Source organism: Perognathus longimembris, chromosome 17, assembly GCF_023159225.1.
Source record: "Perognathus longimembris pacificus isolate PPM17 chromosome 17, ASM2315922v1, whole genome shotgun sequence".
Classification (NCBI taxonomy): Eukaryota; Metazoa; Chordata; class Mammalia; order Rodentia; family Heteromyidae; genus Perognathus; species Perognathus longimembris.
Window position 1 is genome coordinate 16,803,641 of NC_063177.1, and position 23,834 is coordinate 16,827,474.

Here is a 23,834-nt window from a genome sequence, read left to right on the forward strand (position 1 = left end):
TGAAAAAGTAAAAAATTAATAAATAATACATACTAAAGTGCTTGAAAGTAAAAATGTTTGAATAAATTTTAAAAATAAGGACAAGTCTCTTAGATCGCTAAAACTAGCTTTGATTTAAGAGGAATATTATGTAAATGAAAAGTAACTTGACTGAGTATGGATGAGAAAGTTTTACACTCTGTGAGTCTTTAGACATTGCTGAGGGCATTGGTGTTTTGAGGTTTTTGAATCTGAATTACTCAGCCTTTTGAGGACAGTGGGGAGAAGACACTTTCTTTTCTAGAAGGAAAGACATTGTTTTTATTTTTTCTGAGATTTTTTTTTTTTTTTTTTGGCCAGTCCTGGGGCTTGGACTCAGGGCCTGAGCACTGTCCCTGGCTTCTTTTTGCTCAAGGCTAGCACTCTGCCACTTGAGCCACAGCGCCACTTCTGGCCATTTTCTGTATATGTGGTGCTGGGGAATCGAACCCAGGGCCTCATGTATATGAGGCAGGCACTCTTGCCACTAGGCCATATCCCCAGCCCCTTTTCTGAGATTTTTGATGCTGTAAATTATATTTGTTCTTTTATAACTAAGTAATTTTTAGCCATTTGGAGATTTTCTTCCTTTAAAAAAAATGTTGCTCTCAGTGTGTTAGCTGCTCTAATTTCAAACTTCCAGGTTGAGCATCCTTAAATTCAAAATCCTAACTCTGAAATGCTCTGAAATCCAAACTTTTGCATACCTACAGGACACCCCAAGTGTAAAGTTTCACAGACAAAAAAATGCAGGCATGCTGAAAAGCTATTCATAACAAATCAGCTTTGCATTTGTTTAACCTTGGCTCCTGTGATGAGATACAATGTTGATATGGAAAGCCCAAGTCTGAAACCCTTCTTCTGGTCTCAAGCATTTTGAATAAGAGATACTCAATCTATAGTATTTTTTTTCTTTTAAATTTAATTATGAATTTAAATACAAAAAGGGAACCACTCAAGTAAACTTAATGGTGGGACTCCATACATGTCATTTCTCTTTTTATATTTCAAGTAAGTGGTAGGGAGGTAGAACCCTTTAGAACTTAAGAACTTCAGTTTGCTTTAATCCATTGTTTTGTCTTCATTCTGTGAACTATCATCCTCAAGGAGATGGGGTAGAAACTGCTCTACATGGGTAACCCACTCAGCAAACGCCACAGCCTTCACCCAAGAACAGTCAGACAGGAAGGAGTTCGGCTCTGAGATGAGAAAGAAATTTCCTCACTGGGAGAGCCAGGCTTATCATCAGTCCTAGTAATAAGAAAAATTGAGTTATTCTACAGACCTCAACAAAAATTAAATGACTAGTATCACTAGGTATTGTATTTTTAATTTACTTTTATTTCTTTTCTAAGACATGCCCTAAAAACAAATCCTTCTAAAGGGAAATGTGGGTACTTGGAAAAACAGTTTGCTTGTGATTGGCATGCTTAGTTTTAAACCTGATTTTACAAAGTCAGTTTGCGTCTTTTGTGTGTGTGGGGGTGGGGGGGGGAGGTAGTGGTTAGTAAGAGCAGGTGTTGGTATTATATGGTGAACACTTGCCAGCCTGTGCAAAGCCTGGCTTTGATCACCAGTACAGGAAGAGAAATTAAAAGCGTGATTAGAAATTTCCCATCAGTGGGAGGAAATGAGCTTACCAGATTTTATTCTTTAGTTATTCCAGTTGCTTCTATTTCAGTCCTGGAAAATTCACATGTGGCCACATCAGGCTAAGTTATCACCTAGATACGGAGACCCTGGCCATGGAGTATGCCAAAACCTTTCCTGAATTGCCATCTATGGTAGAAGTTAAGAGCAGTGAGATGAGTACTAGCAAGAGACCATTCATAACAGATTGACTCTAGTTGACATACTTGAGGGGCAAAGTTTTTTGTGAAATTTTAGGGACCAGTAATGGTTCACATGTCATAGAAACCTATTGACCAAGAAATATTAGGTCCTTCAATTGTGGAAAAATTACTCCTAACCTGTCCAGATGTTTACTTGGCAAGGAAAGTAGTAATAAAATAAATTCTAAGCATTAAAAAAACAAAACTAGCTTTGAAGTTGCTCTATAGCCCAGGCTAGCTTTGAACTGAAAATCCTCCTGTTTCAGACTCCTGAGGACTGAGATTATGGGTGTGTTACTACCACCAATTAAAAAAAAAATTAAGCTGGGTAATCCTAACTACTCTGGTGGCTGAGATCTGAAGATCACAGTTCAAAGCCAGATGGGGCAGAAAAGTCTCCACAAGCTTCTTATCTCCAGTTAACCACTCAAAAAACTGGAAGTGCTGTGGCTCAAGTGGCAGAGTGCTAGCCTTGAGCGGGAAGAAGCCAGGGACAGTGCTCAGGCCCTGAGTCCAAGGCCCAGGACTGGCCAAAAAAACCCAAACTGGAAGTGAAGCTGTAGCTCAAAGTGGTAGAGCACTAGCCTTGAGCAAAATTGCTCAGGAACAGCACCAAGGACCTGAGTTCAAGCCCCACAACTGACAAAAAAAAAAAGAGGCCAGGCACTGATGACTCACACTTGTAGTCCTACCTACTCAAGGGACTAACACAAGAAGGATCTAAGTTCCAGCCAGGCTGTGCAAAAATTTAGAGTCCTCATCTCAACAGAAAAATCTGGGCATGGTACATACATTTGTCATCCACCTCTAGTGGGAAATATAAATAGGATCACAATCCAGGTCCAGGAAAATGCTAGACCTTCTTTGAAAAAGTGATAAAGGGGCTGGGAATGTGGCCTGGTGGCAAGAGTGCTTGCCTCCTACACATGAAGCTCTCGGTTTGATTCCCCAGCACCACATATATGGAAAACGGCCAGAAGGGGCGCTGTGGCTCAGGTGGCAGAGTGCTAGCCTTGAGCAGGAAGAAGCCAGGGATGGTGCTCAGGCCCTGAGTCCAAGGCCCAGGACTGGCCAAAAAAAAAAAAAAAAAAAAAAAAAGAAGTACTTGTCTACCATATATAAGACCCTAAAATTCTATCCCTAGACACATATGCATACACAGTCTCATGACAACTTACACTTATGTGATGATTATTCTAAGATTGAAGTGCTTTCTTTTATTTTTTGGTCAGTCATGGGACTTGAACTCAGGGCCTGGGCACTGCCCCTGAGCACTTCAGCTCAAGGTTAGCACTCTTCCACTTGAGCCACAGCACCACTTCCGGCTTTCTGGTGGTTAATTGGAGATCACGGACTTTCCTGCCTGGGCTGGCTTTGAACCACAGTCCTCAGATCTCAGCCTCCTGAGTAGCTAGGATTACAGGTGTGAGCCATCAGTGTCCAGCTAAGATTGGAGTTCTTAATAGCTATTTTTATTTCTTCTATAGATTATCTGGTGGTATTCAGTTTTCAATTAAGATATTAATCTCTTTTAGCAGTACTGTGATTGAACTCAGAGCCTAAAGCTACCACCTGAGCCATACCCCAGCTGTAAGTGCCTTTTAGGTATCAAGAATATTAGTTACTCAGTTTGTAGCATTTAAAATCTCATTTAGAGTTCCTTCTTTTCTCCTCCATAGAAGTTAAAAGTTTTAATTTAGAGGGAGTTTGTCTTTATGACTTTTTAATTTTTTGGTGCTGGAACTGAGGGGAACTTGGGGTCTTGTGAGAGCCTCCAGGTCTCAGTCTCCTGAGGAGCACTTTATTGGTTTTATTTTTATGTTTTGAAGCATTGAGGATTTAGTCCAAGTCTTTCATACATGCTAAGCAAGCATTATACCACTGAGTCACATCTCCAACTTTCCTCCTCTTTTCCTCCCTCCCTCTCTCCCTTCCTCCCTTCCTTCCTTTCTTCCTCCTGATTCCTGGGGCATGAACTCAGGGCCTTCAAGCTGTTTCTGAGCTCATTTTGCTCAAGGCTAGTGCTCTAAGACTTGAGCCACAGCTTCACTTAGGCTTTTTTTGGGGTGGGGGGAATAACTGAAGATAAGATCACTTGGATTTGTCTGCTCAGGCTGGCTTTGAACCTTGATCTTCAGATCACAGCCTCCTGAGTAGCTAGGATTACAGGTATGAGCCACCAGCTCCCATTTTTGAACCAGATACTTTTTTTAAAAAACCACTTTCACTTGTGTTTTGATTTACAAACTCATACACCTGCTCATACTTCAGTATTAAGGGCTAGTTATGCAAAGTTGAGCAAGACATATTCCTGCCCCCAAATAATTTATAGTCATTGGAAAAGGGGAGATGCACACAGATGAATAATTACAAAACAATGCAATCAATGGACATGGATAGCTAAGGAAATTCTGGAGTGTAGCTAAGGAAGGCTTCACAGAAGAGATGTTGTCCTAGAAAGGGCTATGGTTGAAGAGCCAGACTTTGAAGTCAGGCCCCACTTTACCCGTGAACCTGAGATAAGCAGGCCCTGTGAGCAAACCCAGAACAAGCTTATTAGGGCCCAGCCGGTCGAGAACTCTAACCACTGGAAATGCTTAACTCTAACTGCCCCCAGTATGCCTTGAGCCCTGAGCCAATCAGATTTGTACCTGTGTCCTAATCTTGCTTGCTTGAACACCTGGTGTTGTGCAAAAAGGGTACAGTTACATAGTAGGGCAGTGTGTACATTTCTTTCCTTCTTTTTTTTTTTTTTTTTTTGGCCAGCCCTGGGCCTTGGACTCAGGGCACTGTCCCTGGCTTTCTTTTGCTCAAGGCTAGCACTCTGCCACTTGAGCCACAGCGCCACTTCTGGCCATTTTCTGTATATGTGGAGCAGGGGAATGGAACCCAGGGCCTCATGTATATGAGGCAAGCTCTCTTGCCACTAGGCCATATCCCCAGCCCGTGTGTACATTTCTTGTGATATCTTATGCCCTGTTTTTCTATCCCTTCTCTAGGTCAGGTAGACATATATACAATATACAATGTATCAAGAACATATACAGTAGCCACGTGGCCATGCCCAAGAAAGTTCGCCTAGGGCTTTAAATGTAATGTTGACATTAGACAATATGTCGACAGTAGTCTTATATGAGCGCACATACATAGCTTTTGAGCTATTGTATTCCCCTGAGATGTCAATTTTTGACCTTTATATGTTGAGTAATTGTTTGGTTTTAGTTACATACTGTTGGGTCGCTGCCCCAATCCTGTGGGGAATACTATTTGACAAGCAGTTTTTGGTTTCACAGACTTGGTCTCTACTGTCTCTCCGTCTCCCTTTCTTAACAGTCATATATCAGGGAGATCATGCCCCTTTGTTTTCTGTGTTCTAGGCTTGTCTCGCTCAACATTGTTTGAGTTCTGACCATTTCCCTGCAAATAACAATATTTCACCATTCCTAATCACTATGTAGTATTCCATTGTGTATAAGTACCATATTTTTTGGATCCATTCGTCTGTGGAGGGGCATCTGGGTTGTTTCCATATTTTGGCTATTATGAATTGTGCCGTGATAAACATGGAAGTACAAATGTCTTTTTGATATCTTGGGGTTTGCTGTTTAGGATAGATGCCTAGGAGTGGTATGGCTGGGTCATAGGGTAGGTCTATATTGAGCTTTTTGAGAAACCTCCATACTGTTCTCCAAAGTGGTTGTACTAATTTGCACTCCCACCAACAATGGAGAAGGGTTCCTCTTTCCCCGCACCCACTCCAGCATTTGTTGTTGCCTGAGTTCAGAGTATAGGCCATTCTAACTGGGGTGAGGTGGTATCTCAGGGTTGTTTTTATGTGCATTTCCTTTACTACCAGGGATGTTGAGCATTTCCTCATGTGTTTCTTTGCCATTTTTATATCTTCTCTTGTGAAGTCTCTCTTTAGCTCATTTGCCCATTTCCTAATAGGTTTATTGGGCTTGGAGGGGCTTAGTTTTTTGAGTTATCTGTAGATGACAGATATCAGGCCTTTGTCTGTTGCTGTGCTGGTAAATATCCTTTCCCATATCGTTGGCTGTCTTTCTATTTTGGTGGCTATGTCCTTAGCTGTGCAGAAACTTTTTAATTTGTAGTAGTCCCATTTGTCGAGTCTTTCCCCTATTTGTTGTGCCCCTGGGACTCTATTCAGGAAGTTCCTTCCTGTGCCTATAAGTTCTAGCGTCTTTCCTACTCTGTCCTTCAGTAGTTTCAAGGATTCAGGTCTGATGTTGAGGTCCTTGATCCATTTTGAGTTGATCTTGGTGCATGGTGATAGGCTTGGGTCTACTTTGAGTTTTCTGCATATGGCTGCCCAGTTCTCCCAGCACCAGTAGTTGAAGAGGCTATGTTTATTCCATTGTATGTCTTTAGCTCCTTTGTCGAATATCAGCTGGCTGTAAGAGTGCGGTTTTATTTCTGGATCTTCAATTCTAATCCATTGGTCTTCCGATCTGTTTTTATACCAATACCAGGCTGTTTTTGTTATGATGGCCCTGTAGTAGAGCTTGAAGTCTGGTATTGTGATACCTCCTGCACTGCTTTTTTTTGCCTAGAATTGCTTTGGCTATTCTAGGTTTTTTTGCTGTTCCATATGAATTTATGGATTGGTTTCTCTATTTCAGTGAAGAATGTGGCTGGGACTTTGATAGGGATTGCATTGAATTTGTATAACAATTTGGGCAATATGGCCATTTTCACTATATTGATTCTGCCTACCTATGAGCATGGTAGGTCTTTCCATCTCCTTGTGTCTTCTTTGATTTCCCTTATTAGATTTTTATAGCTTTCATTAAATAGGTCCATCACATCCTTGGTTAAGTTGATCCCTAGGTACTTTATTCTTTTTTTGGCTACTGTAAATGGAATTGTTTCCATGATTTCCTTTTCTGTTTGTATATTGCTGGTGTACAGAAAAGCTGCTGACTTTTGTGGATTGATTTTGTATCCTGCTACTTTGCCAAATTGGTTTATTAGGTGTAGGAGTTTGGGTACTGAGCTTTTTGGGTCCTTCAGCTATAAGATCATGTCGTCTGTGAATAGGGATAACTTGATTTCTTCCTTGCTGATGTGGATCACTTTGATGTCCTCCTCTTGCCTTATTGCTATGGCTAGGGATTCCAGCACTATGTTGAAAAGAAGTGAGGAGAGTGGGCATCCTTGTCTTGTTCCTGAGTTTAGGGGGAATGATTTAAGTCTCTCTCCATTTAATATGATATTAGCAGTTGGTCTGTTGTATATGGCTTTTATTGTTTTGAGGACTGTTCCATCTATTCCGGTTCTCTCCAAAGCTTTTAATAGGTATGGATGTTGTATTTTGTCAAAGGCTTTTTGGGCATCGACTGAGATAACAATGTAATTATTAATTTTAGATCTGTTTATGTGGTGAATTACGTTGATTGATTTACGGATGTTGAACCATCCTTGTGACTATGGGATGAAGCCTACTTGGTCATGATGTATGATTTTCTTGATCAGTTTCTGGATCCTGTTAGCTAATATTTTATTGAGGAGCTTTGCATCTGTGTTCATTAGTGATATTGGTCTGTAGTTCTCTTTTTTGTTGGGTCTTTGCCTGGTTTGGGAATGAGTATGATATTAGCTTCGTAGAATGAGTTTGGGATTTCTCCCTCTGTTTCTATTTCGCGGAAGAGTTTGAGGAGTAGTGGTATTAGCTCATCACTAAAGGTTTTGTAGAATTCATTGGTGAATCCATCTGGGCCTGGGCTTTTCTTTGGTGGGAGGTTCTTGATTACCTCCTGTATCTCACTGTAAGTTATTGGTTTATTTAGTTGATTTATTTCTTCTTGGTTCAGTTTGGACAGTTTGTACTTCTCTAAGAATTGATCCATTTCTGTAAAATTATTGTTTTTTGCTGAGTAGAGGTTTTGGAAATAGCTCCTTATGATTGTTTGAATATTGTGTGTACTTGTTGTAATTTTTCCAGTGGAGTCCTTGATTTTACGTATATGAGTGTCTTCTCTTCTTTTTTTTGTAAGTCTTGCGAGGGGTCTGTCAATTTTATTTATTTTCTCAAAGAACCAGCTTTTAGTCTTATTTATTTGTTGAATGGTCTTTCTATTTTCAATCAGATTTATCTCTTCTTTAATCTTTGTGATCTCTCTCCTCCTAGTTGTTTTAGATTCTGTCATTTCTTGTTTCTCCAGTTGTTTTAGTTTCATCGTGAGGTTATTCACCTGCTCTGCTTCCATTCTTTTAATGTGAGTGCTGAGGGCAATGATCTTGTCCCTCAGTACTGCCTTAGCTGTGTCCCATAGGTTTCTTTGTGATGTGTTTTCATTGTCATTGTGGCTTATGAATTCGTTGATTTCATCTTTAATTTTGTCTGTGGCCCAAGTGTTGGATAGCAGTGTGGGGTTTAGCCTCCAAGAGTGTGTATAGCCTCTGTGGTATCCTTTGTTATTGAGGGTTACCTTTAATCCACTCTGATCAGATATAATACATGGGATGATGTCAATACTTTTGTATTTGCTGAGGTTCTTTGTGTGGGCTATGACGTGGTCTATTTTGGAATATGATCCATGGGCTGCTGAGAAGAAGGTGTATTGGGTCTCTGTAGGGTGGAAGATTCTGTATAGGTCTGTCAGATCCACTTGGGATATGGTGTTACTTAGGTCCTCAGCTCCCTTGCTGATCCTCTGGGTGTTGGATCTGTCTCTTGGAGAGAGTGGGGTATTAAGGTCACCCACTATGATTGTGTTTGCGTCTATCTTGTTCTGTAATTCTGTGAGAATTTGCTTGTCATATGTAGGGCCTCTTTTGTTCGGTGAGTATACATTTATCACCGTGATGTCTTGATTCTGGATTTTTTCTTGTATTAATATGTAGTATCCTTTGTCTTTCTGAGTTGATTTTAATGAAAAGTCCAGCTTGTCTGAGATCAGGATGGCTACACCTGCCATTTTGGTAGGTGCGTTTGCTTGGTAGATCTTGCTCTATCCTTTCATTCGGAGCCTGTTTTTGGCTCTTGCTGTAAGGTGGGTCTCTTGTAGGCAGCAGATGTCAACTTTTTGTTTGCGGATCCATCCTGCCAGTCTGCTCCTCTTTATCGGAGAGTTTAAATCATTTATATTTAAAGAGATCAAGGATAAGGGTGTTTTTTCTCCTTCCATTTTCTTGTTGGGCTGTTTTTTCCTCTTTTTTTATTTCTTGTCTTTAGTGAGCTGTTCTTTCTGTTGGGCTTTGGCTATTGTAGTTTCTTTCTGTTTCTGTCTGTGTGTCTTGTACGATCTCTGTTGGGTGGGGCTCCCCTCTTAGAATTCGCTGTAGGACTGGTTTTTTATTCACATACTCCTTTAGCTCCTCTTTGGTGTGGAAAGATCTGGTTTTCCCTTCGAATGTGAACTCCAATTTCGCTGGATATTTGATCCGAGATTGCATATTGTTAGCCAGTTCAGGATCCTGTGTGGCCTTGGGGCTGCTCCGCCCTTCCCCTGCTAAACCGACTTTCCAGCGCCTGATGGGAGCTTCCCGCCTGTTTTGGGGGTTCTTTGTTCCCTCGGGGTGGGGAGGGGGAGGGAGGGAGATCTAGCTTCTTTGTAGGGCTTGGGTCTCTGATAGCTGGTCTCCCGTTGGGGAAGGGGGTAATGGGGGACTCACTGATCCTGGATTGTGTGTGTGTCCCGCGCAGCCGTTGGTCCTTCAGGAGGTGGCGAAGTGTCATGGTGGCATCCCCGGCTCCCCCCTTCTGCCGCGCTGGGTTCCCCAACTGCCATCTATCCGAACCTGGTGTGGACCCAAACTTCTCATCGCCGCCGTATGTCTTGGTCTGCACCCTCCCTAGTGTCCGTGGGGTCCCGCTGTCTGGATTCTGCGCTCCCAGCAGCCTGTCTGTCGATCGCCGGGTTCCCCTTTCTCAGCCTGGCCCTGTTTGGGCCAGGGTCGGCTGGTGGGGGGAGGGTGCCCCGGAGAGTCTCCGGCTCCGTGTAGGTTTTTGGCTCTTCTTTTTTACTCCTTTGTGTTTTCCTGCTTATCTCCACTGCTTCTGGCTGCTGGTTTTGCTGGGTTCTTGATGGGGTGTTGGGTGTTGGAGTTTCTAGCTCGCTATTCAGTTGGAGCGAGTCGGGGTGCCTCCCTACTGTGACGGCGCCATCTTTCCTCCTCCTGTGTATTGTTTTGTTTTTTTTGTAGCCTTTTGGACTGAACATCTGATCAGAGCTATGGGTAACGTTCTATCTTGGGGACCTCCATCTAGCCCCCTAGATTTGACCCTAGCTCACTGGAGGGAGGTCAAGGAGATAGCTCAGACCCAAGGTGTGGCCCTTAAGAAGGAAAAGCGGATCACTTTGTGCAAGTCAGAATGGCCCACCCTTGAGGGAGCTAAGTGGCCACCTGAGGGGAGCTTTGACATAGTTAAGATCAGGACTTTACAATGCCTAATTGACGCCCCTCGTTCAGGCTATCTAGACCAGGTTCCTTATATAGACACATGGAGGGAACTCGTGTGGAGGGAACATGACAGGGACGCTCCAGCTTGGGTTCGGCCTTTCTTACCAACTCCCTCCTCCACTCCTTCCCCTACCCCAATATTCGTTCCAAAGACACAGGGTGATGAGAAACCAGTACTGGCCATTTTCTACTAGTGATCTTTACAATTGGCATACCCAAAATGCCCCCTTTTCTGAGAAACCCCAGGATTTAATTCGCTTGCTTGAAACTATACTTTTCACTCACCAGCCCACTTGAGATGATTGTAGACAGCTTTTACAGGTCCTTTCCACCACTGAGGAGAGAGATCGTATCCAGGAAGTGGCTCGGAGACTTATCCCCGGCTCCACCAGAGCGCCCATCATGGATCCTGCCTTGATTGCTACCTATTTTCCCGAGACCCGACCAGCATGGGACTACAATACGGCTGAAGGTAGGGAGCGACTCCTTGTCTATCGCCAGGCTCTGCTGGCAGGTCTCAAGGTGGTGGCTCGCCGACCTACCAATATGACCCAAGTTTATGATATTAGACAGGGAGAAAGTGAAAGTCCGGCAGCCTACCTTGAGCGGTTTGTGGAAGCCTTTAGTCAATACACCCTGTATGATCTTGAGACCCAGGAATCTGCTCAGATGATTATGTTTGCCTATGTAAATCAAGCCGCACCGGACATAAAGCGGAAGTTGCAGGCTCTAGACAGGCTTGGTGAAAAATCTGTTAGGGATCTAGTAGCAGTGGCGGAAAAGGTTTATAATAAGAGAGAAACAGGAGAACAAAGACAGGAAAGGAAGGACAAAGAACATGGAATCAAACAAGAAAAGAAGAACAGAGTTAAGGAAAGGAATTTGGCTAGAATTTTGGAGCAACAACAGGCACAATACAAGGACCTCAGGGAAATCCTGACCTCTGTGCAGGCAGGAAACTTTGGACAGTCCTCCTCTCCAAGTAAGGAGCAGGAGCCCAAACCCCAATCAAGAGTGGGGAAGAATCAATGTGCCTATTTCAAGGAGGAGGGGCATTGGATCAAAAACTGCCCAGAGCTAGCCAAGAAAAAGGAGGAAAAACAGAAAGTAGGATCAAGAGTGTTGCCAGCCTTAGAGATGGCTGAGGACAGTGACTGAGAGAGTCGGGGCTCAGATCCCCTCCCTGAGTCCAGGATAACATTGAAAGTGGAGGGGAATCCAGTCATGTTCATGGTAGATATGGGAGCAGAAAATTCAGTATTACAAGCCCCAAGAGGGCCGATGTCCACTAAAACAACATGGGTCCAAGGTGCGACAGGCACTAAACCCTATAAACGGACTACTCGAAGAACAGTGGACTTGGGAGCAGGCCAGGTAACCCACTCATTTTTAGTCATCCCTGACTGCCCCTATCCATTGCTTGGATGTGATCTCTTAACAAAAATGAAAGCTCAGATACAGTCACAGGCTGTGGGGCTTCTGTGACGAACTCAAGAGAAAAGCCTGTTAGAATACTAATAACTAGCAAGTTAGAAGAGGAGTATAGGCTATACCAGCATCCCAAGCCTGAGTCTCCGGAAAATGAGTGGCTATGGGCGTTTCCCCAAGCATGGGCAGAAACTGGGGGAATGGGACTGGCAAACATCGTCCTCCAATCTTTGTGGAAATCAAAGCCGGAGCTGACTCAGTAAGAGTTTGCCAGTACCCTATGTCACTAGAAGCAAGGAAGGGGATCACTCCTCACATCAGAAAATTGTTAGATTTAGGAGTTCTGAAGCCCATCCAGTCAGCCTGGAATACTCCACTGTTGCCTGTAAAAAAGCCTAATTCTAATGATTACAGACCAGTGCAAGACTTGAGAGAAATTAATGAGAGTAATGGACATTCATCCAACAGTCCCAAACTCGTATACCCTGCTGAGCTCCCTGTCACCGAGCCATGTGTGGTATACTGTGTTGGATCTAAAGGATGCCTTCTTTAGCCTGCCCTTAGCCCCACAGAGCCAAAGCTACTTTGCATTTACTTGGCACGATCCTGAAATCGGGATAAGCGGTCAATTGACCTGGACCAGGCTGCCTCAAGGATTCAAGAATTCACCTACCATCTTTGATGAGGCGTTACATGAAGACCTGAGTGAGTACCGCTCCAAAAATATTGGAATAAGTCTACTGCAATATGTAGATGATTTGTTAATAGCTACTCCAGACAAAAATAGCTGTCTAAAGGGAACAGCTAGGCTCTTAAAGACTCTTGGCAATTTGGACTATAGGGCTTCCACTAAAAAGGCACAAATTTGTAAACCTGAAGTCACATATCTGGGCTTTATATTAAAAGAGGGCAAGCATTGGCTGTCAGATGCATGTAAAGAGACTGTGCTGAAAATCCTTGTGCCTAAGTCAGCCAGACAAGTCAGAGTATTCCTGGGAACAGTGGGCTTTTGCTGGCTGTGGATACCTGGGTTCACTGAGATGGCCAAGCCTCTATATGAAGCCACCAAAAACCTCCCAGAATTTCATTGGACTGAGCAGATGCAAAAAGCCTTTGAGGCAATCAAGAAAAGCCTTCTGGAAGCCCCAGCCTTAGGCCTACATGACGTGAATAAACCATTCACATTGTTCGTGGCTGAAAATAAAGGAATAGCAAAAGGGGTGCTCACCCAGCCAATTGGGCCCTGGAGACGACCAGTCGCCTACTTGTCAAAGAAATTGGATCCTGTCGCCGCTGGGTGGCCTCCGTGCTTAAGAATAATAGCTGCAGTAGCCCTCTTGGCAAAAGATGCAGATAAGTTGACTCTGGGACAGAACCTGACTGTGGCCACTCCACATGCTCTAGAGGGGGTGCTAAAACAACCGCCCGACTGATGGATGAGCAATGCCTGCATGGTCCATTACCAGACCTTGTTACTTAACCCGGCACGTATCAGCTTCTGTGTACCTACAGCATTAAACCCAGCAACTCTGCTGCCGGATCCGGATCTGGAAGCGCCTCTAAATGATTGTGAGCAGATCCTGGCCCAAGCACATAGCCTCCGGCCAGACTTGCTGGATTTGCCGCTATCACATGCCGAGCACACCTGGTTCACCGATGGCAGCAGCTTCATTCGGGATGGAAAAAGGTATGCGGGTGCGGCGGTTACTACGGACACTGAGATAGTGTGGGCAGAGGCACACCCCCAGGGAACTTCTGCACAAAGAGCAGAACTAGTGGCACTAACAAAAGCCTTACAGATGGGAAAAGGAAAGAGACTAAATATCTATATGGACAGTCGGTACGCTTTTGTCACCATACACGTCCATGGAGCCATCTACCAAGAGAGGGGGCTACTGACAGCCGAAGGAAAGGCCATTAGAAACAAGCAGGAGATTTTAAGCCTCATCCGGGCCCTATGGGAACCAGCAAAGATTGCCATTATGCACTGTCCGGGTCATCAAAAGGGAGTTGATTTGGTGACTAGAGGGAATAATCTGGCCAACCAGGCAGCTAAGGAAGCAGCCCTCCAGCCCAGAGCAGAAGTAATGACTCTAGTAGACCCAGGGCCACGAGCTTTGCCTCCTGTGCCCCAGTATTCCCAAGAAGACTTGGAGTGGATAAAGAAAATTCCCATGGCCCACAAAACCCCAGACAGAGAAGGAAAACTGGTGGAAAACTGGTGAAGGGAAACTTATCTTGCCACAAGGGCTGGGTAAGGGGATCCTTAAGAGAATCCACCGAGCTTCTCACATGGGAACCCGAAGAATGCAGGACTTGCTCCAATACTCCAAAGTGAAAATTAGACAAGGGGATCAACTTATTGAAGATATTGTTAAAAATTGTAAGACCTGTCAGCTCACCAATGCCCCCAATCAAGTTACTAAAGGAGCTCGCCTCCGTGGGGATAGGCCAGGCGTGTATTGGGAAGTAGATTTCACAGAAATTAAACCTGGAAAATTTGGATACAAATATTTGCTAGTTTTTGTAGACACCTTTTCAGGATGGGTTGAAGCCTATCCAACAAAGCATGAGACTGCGAATGTAGTGGCTAAGAAGATCCTGGAAGAAATCCTACCCAGGTATGGCTTCCCATCCACCATTGGGTTGGACAACGGACCGGCCTTCGTCTCAAAAGTAAGTCAGGGAATAGCCGCTGCACTGGGGATGGATTGTAAATTGCATTGTGCTTATAGACCCCAGAGTTCAGGACAGGTAGAGAGAATGAATCAGACTCTAAAAGAGACCTTAACTAAATTAGCCTTAGAGACTGGCACAGACTGGGTGTCACTCCTTCCTTTTGCTCTGCTTATAGTAAGAAAATTCTATCAGCTTGGCTTTACTCCTTTTGAAATAATGTACGGGTACCCCCCGCCCATTATCCCTAGCCTTCAGACTGAATTGTTTGCTGATTTGGATGATACTGAATTTTTGTGTAAACTTGATTATTTGCAGCTCGCGCACAAGAATATGTGGCCCCAACTTAAGGCATTATATGATTCCGCTTCTGTCCCTACCAGGGGACTGGGTGTTTGTCCGGAGGCATAACCCCAAATCCTTAGAACCACGGTGGAAGGGACCCTACGTAGTGCTACTGACTACTCCCACCGCCCTCAAGGTAGACAGCATTGCCACTTGGGTCCATTGCTCCCACGCCAGGCCAGCTGACCCCTTTGCCCTGGACGATGACTACCGTGGTAGAACATGGGAGGTCTCCAAGCACCCGGCTCAGCCACTTCGCCTTCGCCTCAAGAAAAAGTGAGACTGAATATTGTTATAATTTTCTTTTTGCCTTCTTTCCTTGCTACCCTGGCTAATGTTGATGTTATTTTGGCAGCTCACTCCAAGGTGGGGTGACCCCCTTATTTTAGCAACTAGCAGGAGTCCTGTAAAGTCCCATGCAAGAAGGCATTGGTAGTTTTGGGCTTCCTCAGGAATACGGGCATAGCCACCCGACCCTTAGAGCACAGCTGAGAAGTTTATGTATTATTTTGTTGCTGACATTTGGATACTAAACACTATACAGCTAATGGTAAGTCTGTATAGCTGAAAGTTAATTTCCAGTTTGAAGTAATCCTGCAGTCCCTTGGTAAAGTAAGGTTATAGGTTCCTGGATAGGTAAGGTCAGTGTCCCTCTGTCAGCCTGAAGAAGCTACAGAAGATGGATGATCTTCACCCATCAGCCCCCCCTTTAAAACCAAGGGACCAGAGTTGTTTTTTTGGTTATTACTTTGGGCTCTATTGGCCCATGACTTATCTCTATATCATCCCCTAGACATGCAAGCCATTGAAATGGACAGAATGGAGCCATGATTGGCTCCTAAGGTACCAAAGAGAAAAGGAGGAAATGAAGAGCCAGACTTTGAAGTCAGGCCCCACTTTACCACGTGAACCTGAGATAAGCAGGCCCTGTGAGCAAACTCAGGACAAGCTTATTAGGGCCCAGCCGGTCGAGACCTCTAAACACTGGGAATGCTTAACTCTAACTGCCCCCAGAGTGCCTTGAGCCCTGAGCCAATCAGATTTGTACCTGTGTCCTAATCTTGCTTGAACACCTGATGGCTGTAACTTTGTTTTTTGCCTTTATAAGCCCTGTGCAATCGCAACTTGGGGCTTCCTCCTAACCTCCGCTGTGTCGGTGGGTAGGACGAGGCCCGAGTTGCAGCTTGCCTGAATAAAGACTTGCTTTTGCATTTCGGAATGTCTGAGTCTCAGTGGCCTTCTTGGTAGTCGTTTCGCGACTTGGCATAACATGGTAAGGACCAAAGATGAGAGAACAGTGAAACTGGAACCACAAGTAATTTAATCTGAGGGAATCTTTTAGGATCAGGCAGGGCAAACAGCCTGTAGAGGGGAGAAAGGTTGGTGGGGAAGAGCCACTGTGGGGTTAGAGAACTTGAAGTTCACCTTGCAGAACAAAAGGTAGTTTCTAAAGGATTTTGGTAGAGGTCAGGCTTACAAGATCAAATTTGTATTTCTCATAGCTCACTAGGATGGACTGAGAGTTAAACTTGTGGGGCAGAGATTGAGATACCGAAAATGGAAGGATAAGATAAACTGGAGACATTGCTGTAATGGTGGTGGGGGGTGGGGGGTGGAGGAGTAGCCAGCAAATATTTGTTGGAGGATCTACTTCAGTAGATAAAAGTGCTATTGTTTGAGGGAGAATGACAACACAGTTTTGAGGGAGACAGTACATTGTTTAAATGTTGGAGGTCTGGAGAGGCTCTTGAGCAGATCGATTAGGGAAGAGTGGTGAAGGGCCTGTGGTGTGACAAGTGTCAAGTGACAGCTAAAGCCCCTAAAGGGATGAGAGTATGCCGGTTGGGTCACAGGACAGGTAACCTGCTAGGACTCCCTCAAACCCATAGATCTCTCTCCCTGTCTGGACAAGGCCACCCTTGCACTGGTCAGCGGCGGGCTCCGGACAGCAGGGGGCGCATGCGGACTGATCCAAGTGGAGCAAGGAGGCTGCTGGATTCCGGGCTCAGGGGTAAAGCAGCTTCCACAGTGTAAGGAATCTGGGGATACCGAGTCTTCTAGGGTTGAATTAGGACTTGTGACCAGGAAGATGTAGCCAGGCAGAGGAATCTTCAGAACCGTGGCTCCATCTGCCTGCCCTGGCAATTTCTCGGGCCATAGCCAGCGGACCTAGAGACAGGCCAGAGACTCCTAGATCCCTGGAGATGCTTGGCATTGTTCGCAGCGACGCCCAGCAAAGAAAACCCTTACCTGAAGGACATCGGGGAACAGGGAGGAAGGGCAGGGAGCACGGGTCTGGGTAGGAGTTGCCATGGGGACTGAGCAGCGTAGGAGCTGGCTTGGTGTGTGTGTGGTGGTGCTGGTGGTGGGGGGAGACCCAGAGTCTGAGGACCAGAGGAGACACTGCCCTCCATACGGGACAGACAAGCCCCCCAACTATATACTCCTGTATATAGATCTTCAGGGTACAGTTATGAGGAGCAAGCCGGTGAAAGGACCTGTGAATCTGAAAAGCAGGGAAAATAGATGTACACCGTGCCAGGACAGGGGCCCCAGATCCCAGACCCTCGTAATGCACCCGGCTGGGGACCAGGACACAAGATCAAGGAAGCAGGGGCTGCAGCGCTGGGTGGGAAGGAGACAGGGGTGGGGGTGAGGAGGGAAAGGTCGGTGCCTCCCGAGCTGACCAGCCCCATGGGGAGCCAAGGCGTCCAGGCGTGGCGCCCTGGGCGCGGGGGACGGGGGTGGTGGAACTGGGGACCAGCGAGCGGGCCGGAGCGGAGCGGAGGCGGGAGCCCAGCTGGGTGTAGAGAGGGTCCCGCCGTGCTGCTGGGCAAATCCGGGGAACGGAGGATCGCCGTGACGGGCGACCGGCCCAGGATCAGGGCTGCCGACAGCGTCTGGGGAGGCTAGGATCAAGGCTCCCGGGGGTTCCCGGCCCGGCGGTGACTCGGGTTCAGGGCAGCCGAGCCGAGGAACAACCCCCAGCGATCCCCAGCCCCCCACCCCACCGCCCGCCCGTCTCAACTCTCTTGTTTGTCTCCAAGTCCGGCCGGAACCGGCTTCTGCTTGCCGGGGGGCGGGCGGGTGGCTGCTGATTGGCCAGCGCCTGTTTCCAGCTCCCACTCAGCCAATCAGCGGGCATCTCTGCTTCTTCATCTTAGGATCGGAATAAAAGGGCTGGAATAAAAGGGGACAGAAAAGGTGCCGGGCGGGCCCGACACACACCAGTAGGAGCCGGGTGAGCTGGGCCTCCCGGGATCCGGGCCTGAGGAGAGGGTGCGGGATGCAGAAGACGCACTTGCAGGGGCTTAGGGAGACCAGGCGGACGAGGAGAAGAGATGACAAATAGAAGAGGGAGCTGGGGGATAGAGGGCGGTGGATATGCCTTTACGGAAGCAGGCTAATTGCGGACGGAGGTCACAGCCCAGAACCGGGGGTCGTGCAGCTGGCTCGCGCCGCCGGTTTGAACCGGCTTCACCTCCCCAGTGTGGGGTTCGCGTGGCCGCAGCGCCTAGCGACCTGGACTGTGACCAATGGCGCAGCAGTTCCTGTGTTGCCAGACCAATGAGCGCGCCGTGGGCGGGCCGTTCCGGGGCTCCGAATGCTGATCTTGTGGTTGGAGGAACCAGCTCTGGGGAAGGGTCTTGAGTGCGGGCGGGCGGGCGGGCGCCTCTTAGGGGCCCTGGGAGTGGCAGCTCTCAGGTGTGCCCCTGCCCAGGTGGCCGTATCTCAAGCGGCCTCCGCTTCCCACCCCCACACTAGCTATGTCATCCTGCTTGGGTCTGGCACTCATTCCATGTCCTTGAGCATGCGTTAATCTCCTCATGCTTCCTTGCCTCAGTTTACCTCGGAGTCCGCTGAGGGAGAAATCTTCTTTCCTTGTCAGCGCAGCCGCGGGCAGCGGTACGAGCCAGCCACGGGCTCTGGGGTGTCCTGGATCCCGGGTAGGGTTGGGGCTTGCTTATGTCGCTGCGCACACCTACTGCGGGAGCCGAGGAAGGGGTGACAAGCTCCGCGCCTTAAGACAGCGGCCCGGGGCTGCGGTTGCAGGCTGCTCAGGACCCGCACTGACCGCGGGTTCTTGCGCAGGTGGTCGCAGAGCCGGAGCCGGGCAGCCGCGCCGCCTCGAACCATGGCGCCCACCCTGGCCACTGCCCATCGGCGCCGCTGGTGGATGGCCTGCACTGCTGTGCTGGAAAACCTCCTCTTCTCAGCAGTCCTCCTGGGCTGGGGTTCACTGCTGATCATGCTCAAGTCGGAAGGCTTTTACTCCTACCTGTGTACTGAGCCAGGTAAGACGGGGACGGGGTGGGGGTGGGGGGCTCGGGCTGGCTCCTCGAGTGGAGCTTTGGGAGTAGGGGGACGGGGGCCAAGACCCAGCCAGCAATGATGTTCCCACCACTGCTCAGTGGTCCCGGATCCAAAGGCCCTAGGATCCTCATCCTAGTCTGTTTGGTATATGTCTTATACTCCTCGTTTTGTGATGAAGAAACTGAGGCTTGAACTCTTCTGCTTTGCTGGACCTGGGGATTGTGACAGACCCCAAACTCCCACATCCAGTTCTTTCTACTACCTAGGAACCTTGCTGGACTTCTGTTTGCCCAGACGGCCTGGAACATCGCTTGCCTTGCAATAAACATGTTGCTCTTTGGTTGTAAGAAAAGAACTCTTGATTCAGGGCCTGGGTACGGCAAGAGGGAGGAAGTGGCTTTGCCTCCACCCCAAGGATGTTTTTCAGTCAGGCTATTATGGAATCTTCTAAGGGCTTGCAGACATAATTTCTTGTCTTTTTTTTTTCTTTGCTTTATGAGTCTCCAAAGGTCCTTTCCTTCCACAAACTGTGAGAACATTTCAGTGGCCTTCCAACCCCATGGGCAGGAAGAGGAAGGGCACAGTAAGGGAAATGATACTAGGTTTGCTCCCTTCTCTCTGCACCTCCGGGTGCTGAAGGCAGGCTGAAGGAAGATGCTTGCCTACCTGAAACCTGACCACCCTACAACCTTCCCCCTCTAACTGCTGCAGGAAAGCCCACCATAAGGGCTCAGTTTCTAAACTCTACCCTGCTGTTCAGGCAACTGGGTAGGAAAGACTTCCCTTGGCTTCCTTCCTGCCCCCAACAGAGGCTGAATAATAGTTTTACTCAAAAATCTCTCCATCCAAATGCTTGATTCCCTGGTGATGGAGATACCCCAGAGTTGACTCCCTGATTCGCCCTTGCAATGCCTTTTATTTCTAGCACTCTTAGAAGAAGAAAAGGCCCTGGATAGGTTCTTGCTGCCAGTAATCCTCCTTTTTCCTTTCTGTCCAGATGATTCCTGAGGATCACAGTGTCTAGGGAGACTTGGCAGGAGTGGTTAAGGGCAGGAGAAAGGGAAGGAATTGGAGGTTGTCAGGGAGAGGGCAGAAAGTATATCATTTATAATCAACCTTTAGCCTTTAGCCACTCAAAAACATTTCCTAATGGCCTAAGGGTTCTTGGCAGACCTTTCCCCACATCAGCAAGAAATCTTGGGAGATGAGAGTCAGACCTTGTTCCTTGCTCTAGCTTTCTTTTTTATCCAAGAGATGTTTGGAGATTAATGACTCTTCTGGAAGGAACAGGTTAGAGTGTTTGACTCTTCCTCTCAGGGTACACAGAGAATTTAAAAAACAGAAAAAGAATACCATCCCTAGACAAAGCTTTTTGTATCTCACCTGGACTAGAGGACTCTTGGGGTCAATTTTTTTTTTAACTTTGTGGTGTTGGGAAGGTCATATAGTAGGGACTGTTTTGTTTTTTTTTAATGGACTGTCCTTTTATATAATTTATTGTATGGTATTAACCAAAGTGGGCTGGTGGTCACGCAACTCCCCCAAATCTTGGCTTCTTTCTTTGGGTGGGAGGGATCCTAGAGATTATGCCAACAGTGCCAAATTGGTATTTAAGCCCTGGAGAGACTTGACAGGTCACTCCTACAAACCGTAGTAAAGGTGAAGGGTCAGGATTGTGGGTTGAACATCAACTTCTTATCCCATGCCTTTGCTCCTGCTTTTGATTTTGCTTTTTCTGATTATCTGGCAAACTGGCTGATCCAGCATGCTCAGCGGGAAAGCCTGCTGATTCCACACAGCTTATCTCCCGGCTTCCCTGCTCCTTGCTTCTTGGAATCCATTTAACCTGTTGTCTTTTGGAGCTAGAATCCCCTGTGTTGCACTTACGGGGAATTCCTGGTAACGTTTGGGTCATGGTTTGCACTCAGGCGTAATATTATATCAAACTTGGATGGCTGAATGGCAGAGAAGCAATTGGGCCAGTTATTACATTTATGGAATTAGATTTTTGAAGAGCTGACCAGTATACAGCTGATGCAAGTTTCTCAGCCTTTTGTTGCTTTTCAGAATGATGCTGAGTTTGTTCTCTAAAGGAAATTTGCCTGAACCTGTTGAAAGATTCCCAGAACTCTTTGTTGGGACAGTGGCCAGAATCTGGCTCCAGACATGGTGTTAGGTTCCAGCATGGTGAGGTGAGAGAAGAAAAGAAAATAGCTGTTGTCCCTTTGTTTTGCCTTGCCACAAGACATGGGAGGAGTGAGGGGTGATGGGTGACGGGTGGGCTGGGGCGCTAGGTCCTGGCATTTCATGCATTTTGCGGCTGGATGCCTCCCGAGTCCCTCTGGTGTGGATACTGGCATCTCTATTTGGGGCTTCCCCAGGGCTGTGTCCTTTTGGCCTCTTGGTGGCCAACTGTAGCAATCAGCCCACACTTGATCTCTTTATTTTCTGTGTTGCTCAGTAGCAAGGTCAGCTTAGGAGGATGAGGCCACCTGTGGATGTCCTGTCTCCTCTTTGATCTAGTCTATACTTTAGTAAACATTTGGTGAGGTGCTGGGCTGGAGGTGCCAAGCAAATAAACCATCACACACAGACTTCATGCTTCTGGGAGAGAGACCGATAGCAGGGATTGCGTAGGGACCTCCCAGAGGTTTAGGCTGAAGCTTGGAGGAGAGACCAAACAAACACTTTCAAGGAGAGGAAAGGACTGTCCCAGCAGAGATGACCAGGGGGGTGGGAAGAGGCCAGGATAAGCACAATCCAGGAGGCCACTTGGGAAGATTGGGTTTTATTCTCAAGATAGAAGAGGAGCCATGGAGACAGAGGAGGACCGGGACCCAGTTCACCTCTAAGAGGCTCTTAGGGACCATTGAGGGCTTGCCACATGCTGGGTGTGAGTGAAGTAAGAGCTATGAAAGTGGAAATCTTCCCCTCCCCCCCCACTCCTGCTAGAGGAAGTCATAGCCAAGCCAGAAACCTGAAGGCAGACTGCAGTTCTCTGCTCTTGATCACTGTGGCCACTGCCTGTGGCCATGAGAAGCTGGCTCCTGGGGCTCTGAGAGGGCAGGGGGCTACTCTCCCCAGGGAAGCAAGGCCAAGCCAGGGTGCAGTTGTAGACAGATGTCCTTGTTGCTTCAACAACCCCAAACACTCCCTGCAGTAGTAGGATTTGAACTCTAGCCTTATTCTTGGGGTGTTACTTTGGACATGAAGTTGGTGAACTTCTATGTCCTGGCTGGCTTCCACCTGAAGTCATCTAGATCTCTGCCTCCTGAATAGCTATAATTACAGGCAAGACACTTTCTTTTTGTTGGTCATGGGCTTGAACTCTCTTTAACCTAGCTTGGCCTCCAATGTGCAATTCTGCTTCATCTTCCATAGTACTATGACATTCTGCTTCTTTTTACTTCTTTTCTCCCAGTTTGTTTCTTTTTGCAGTGCTAGGGGTTAACCCAGGGCCTCACCTATGCCAGGCAAACATTCTATCACCGAGCTATATCAATAGCCCATCCCCAGTTTATTTTGAATTAAAACAAAATTTCATAGGAATGAGTAGAAGAGCCAAAGACTTGTGTTTCAGGATGTGTCACAGAAAAGAGTGAGTGCCCTTGGCTGTCACCAATAACCCGGCCTTTCTCCTTCACGTTTCATGACTAATTTCCCTCCCCTAACATCCATCGGCTTCCATTGGCTCTGCGTGTGTGTGTGTGTGTGTGTGTGTGTGTGTGTGTGTGTGTGTATGTCCGTGTCTGTGTATCTGTGTGTGTATGGGCTGGTCCTGGAGCTTCAATTCAGTACCTGGGCACTATCCCTGAGCTTTTGTGCTTAGGCTAGTAGTCTACCCCTTGAACAGCCCTACTTCCAGCTTTTTGGTAGTAAATTGGAGATAAGAGTCTCATAGACTTTCCTGCCTGGGCTGGCTTCAAACCACAATCCTCAGATCTCAGCCTCCTGAGTAGCTAGGATTACAGGCATAAGCCACCAGTGCTTGGTGTCCACTGGCTTCTTGATGTACTATGAAGATCCTGTCCAGCTTGGGCTGCCTCTCAGGTACCTCGTGGGAGGGCCATGGAGCATCCTCTTTTTCTCTAGATGATAATAAAGCTACTGGCATAGCCCCTGATGCTATGTGACAACCTTTTTCCAGATCTGTTCTGTCCTTCCAGCCTTCCTCTAACTGGGGAAGATAGCATCCTCACAGCCTAAAGGTTAACAACAGGAGTTTTGGGCTCTGACAGCCTGGAGTCAAGTCCAACTTCCCTATACCTTTGGCAAGTGACTTACTTGCTCTGAAACTCCGGTCATGTGGAACATGGGGCCAGAGCCAGCAGTCACTCAACAATCCAGGGACTGAACCCCAACTGGACATAGTAACATCATGGCTAGTGCACACAGGTTCTCTGCCGGAGCAGGCTGCACTGCAATCTCCATGAGGGGCTTGGCACTCTGACCACAGACCACAGTCCTGCTTCTTGTTTGCTCCATGGCTCAGTTGACCTCTCACCCATATCTCCCCGCCGCTGGACTGAGGTGCTGCTTCCTGTTGCCGGATAGACTAAGGCCTGGAGAGAGACAGGAGATCCTGGGGCAGGTACCCTCAGTAGGGCCAGCCAGACACCCACACCCTGGAGGGGAGGGCCTCAGAAATCAGCAGCCAGAAAAGAGGGCAGCCTGGGGATTTAGAGGCACCGCTAGCTCTGTGCCCCTTGGCGCTCAGCATTCTCGGGGAGTTGTTCTGGAGGCTCCCCACTCTTTGTTTTCCTGGGGCGAGGAGGCCCCTTTTTGACCCTGGAGAGG

General features: G+C 47.2%; 1 protein-coding gene across 2 annotated transcripts in view; it reads left to right on the plus strand.

The window, feature by feature from the left end:
* Positions 1-17,891: 17,891 nt before the first annotated feature.
* Positions 17,892-23,834, plus strand: part of Slc43a2 (solute carrier family 43 member 2) — a 44,254-nt gene continuing 38,311 nt past the window's right edge. Inside the window, exons 1-2 of one of the 2 annotated variants that reach the window (XM_048367184.1) lie at positions 17,892-17,964; positions 18,816-19,018. In XM_048367184.1, the coding sequence (XP_048223141.1) occupies positions 18,859-19,018 (160 nt within the window). In that variant the 5' untranslated portion in view covers positions 17,892-17,964; positions 18,816-18,858. Of the gene's footprint in view, positions 17,965-18,061; positions 18,630-18,815; positions 19,019-23,834 lie in introns of those variants that run through there. The other variant, XM_048367183.1, reaches the window with a different exon arrangement.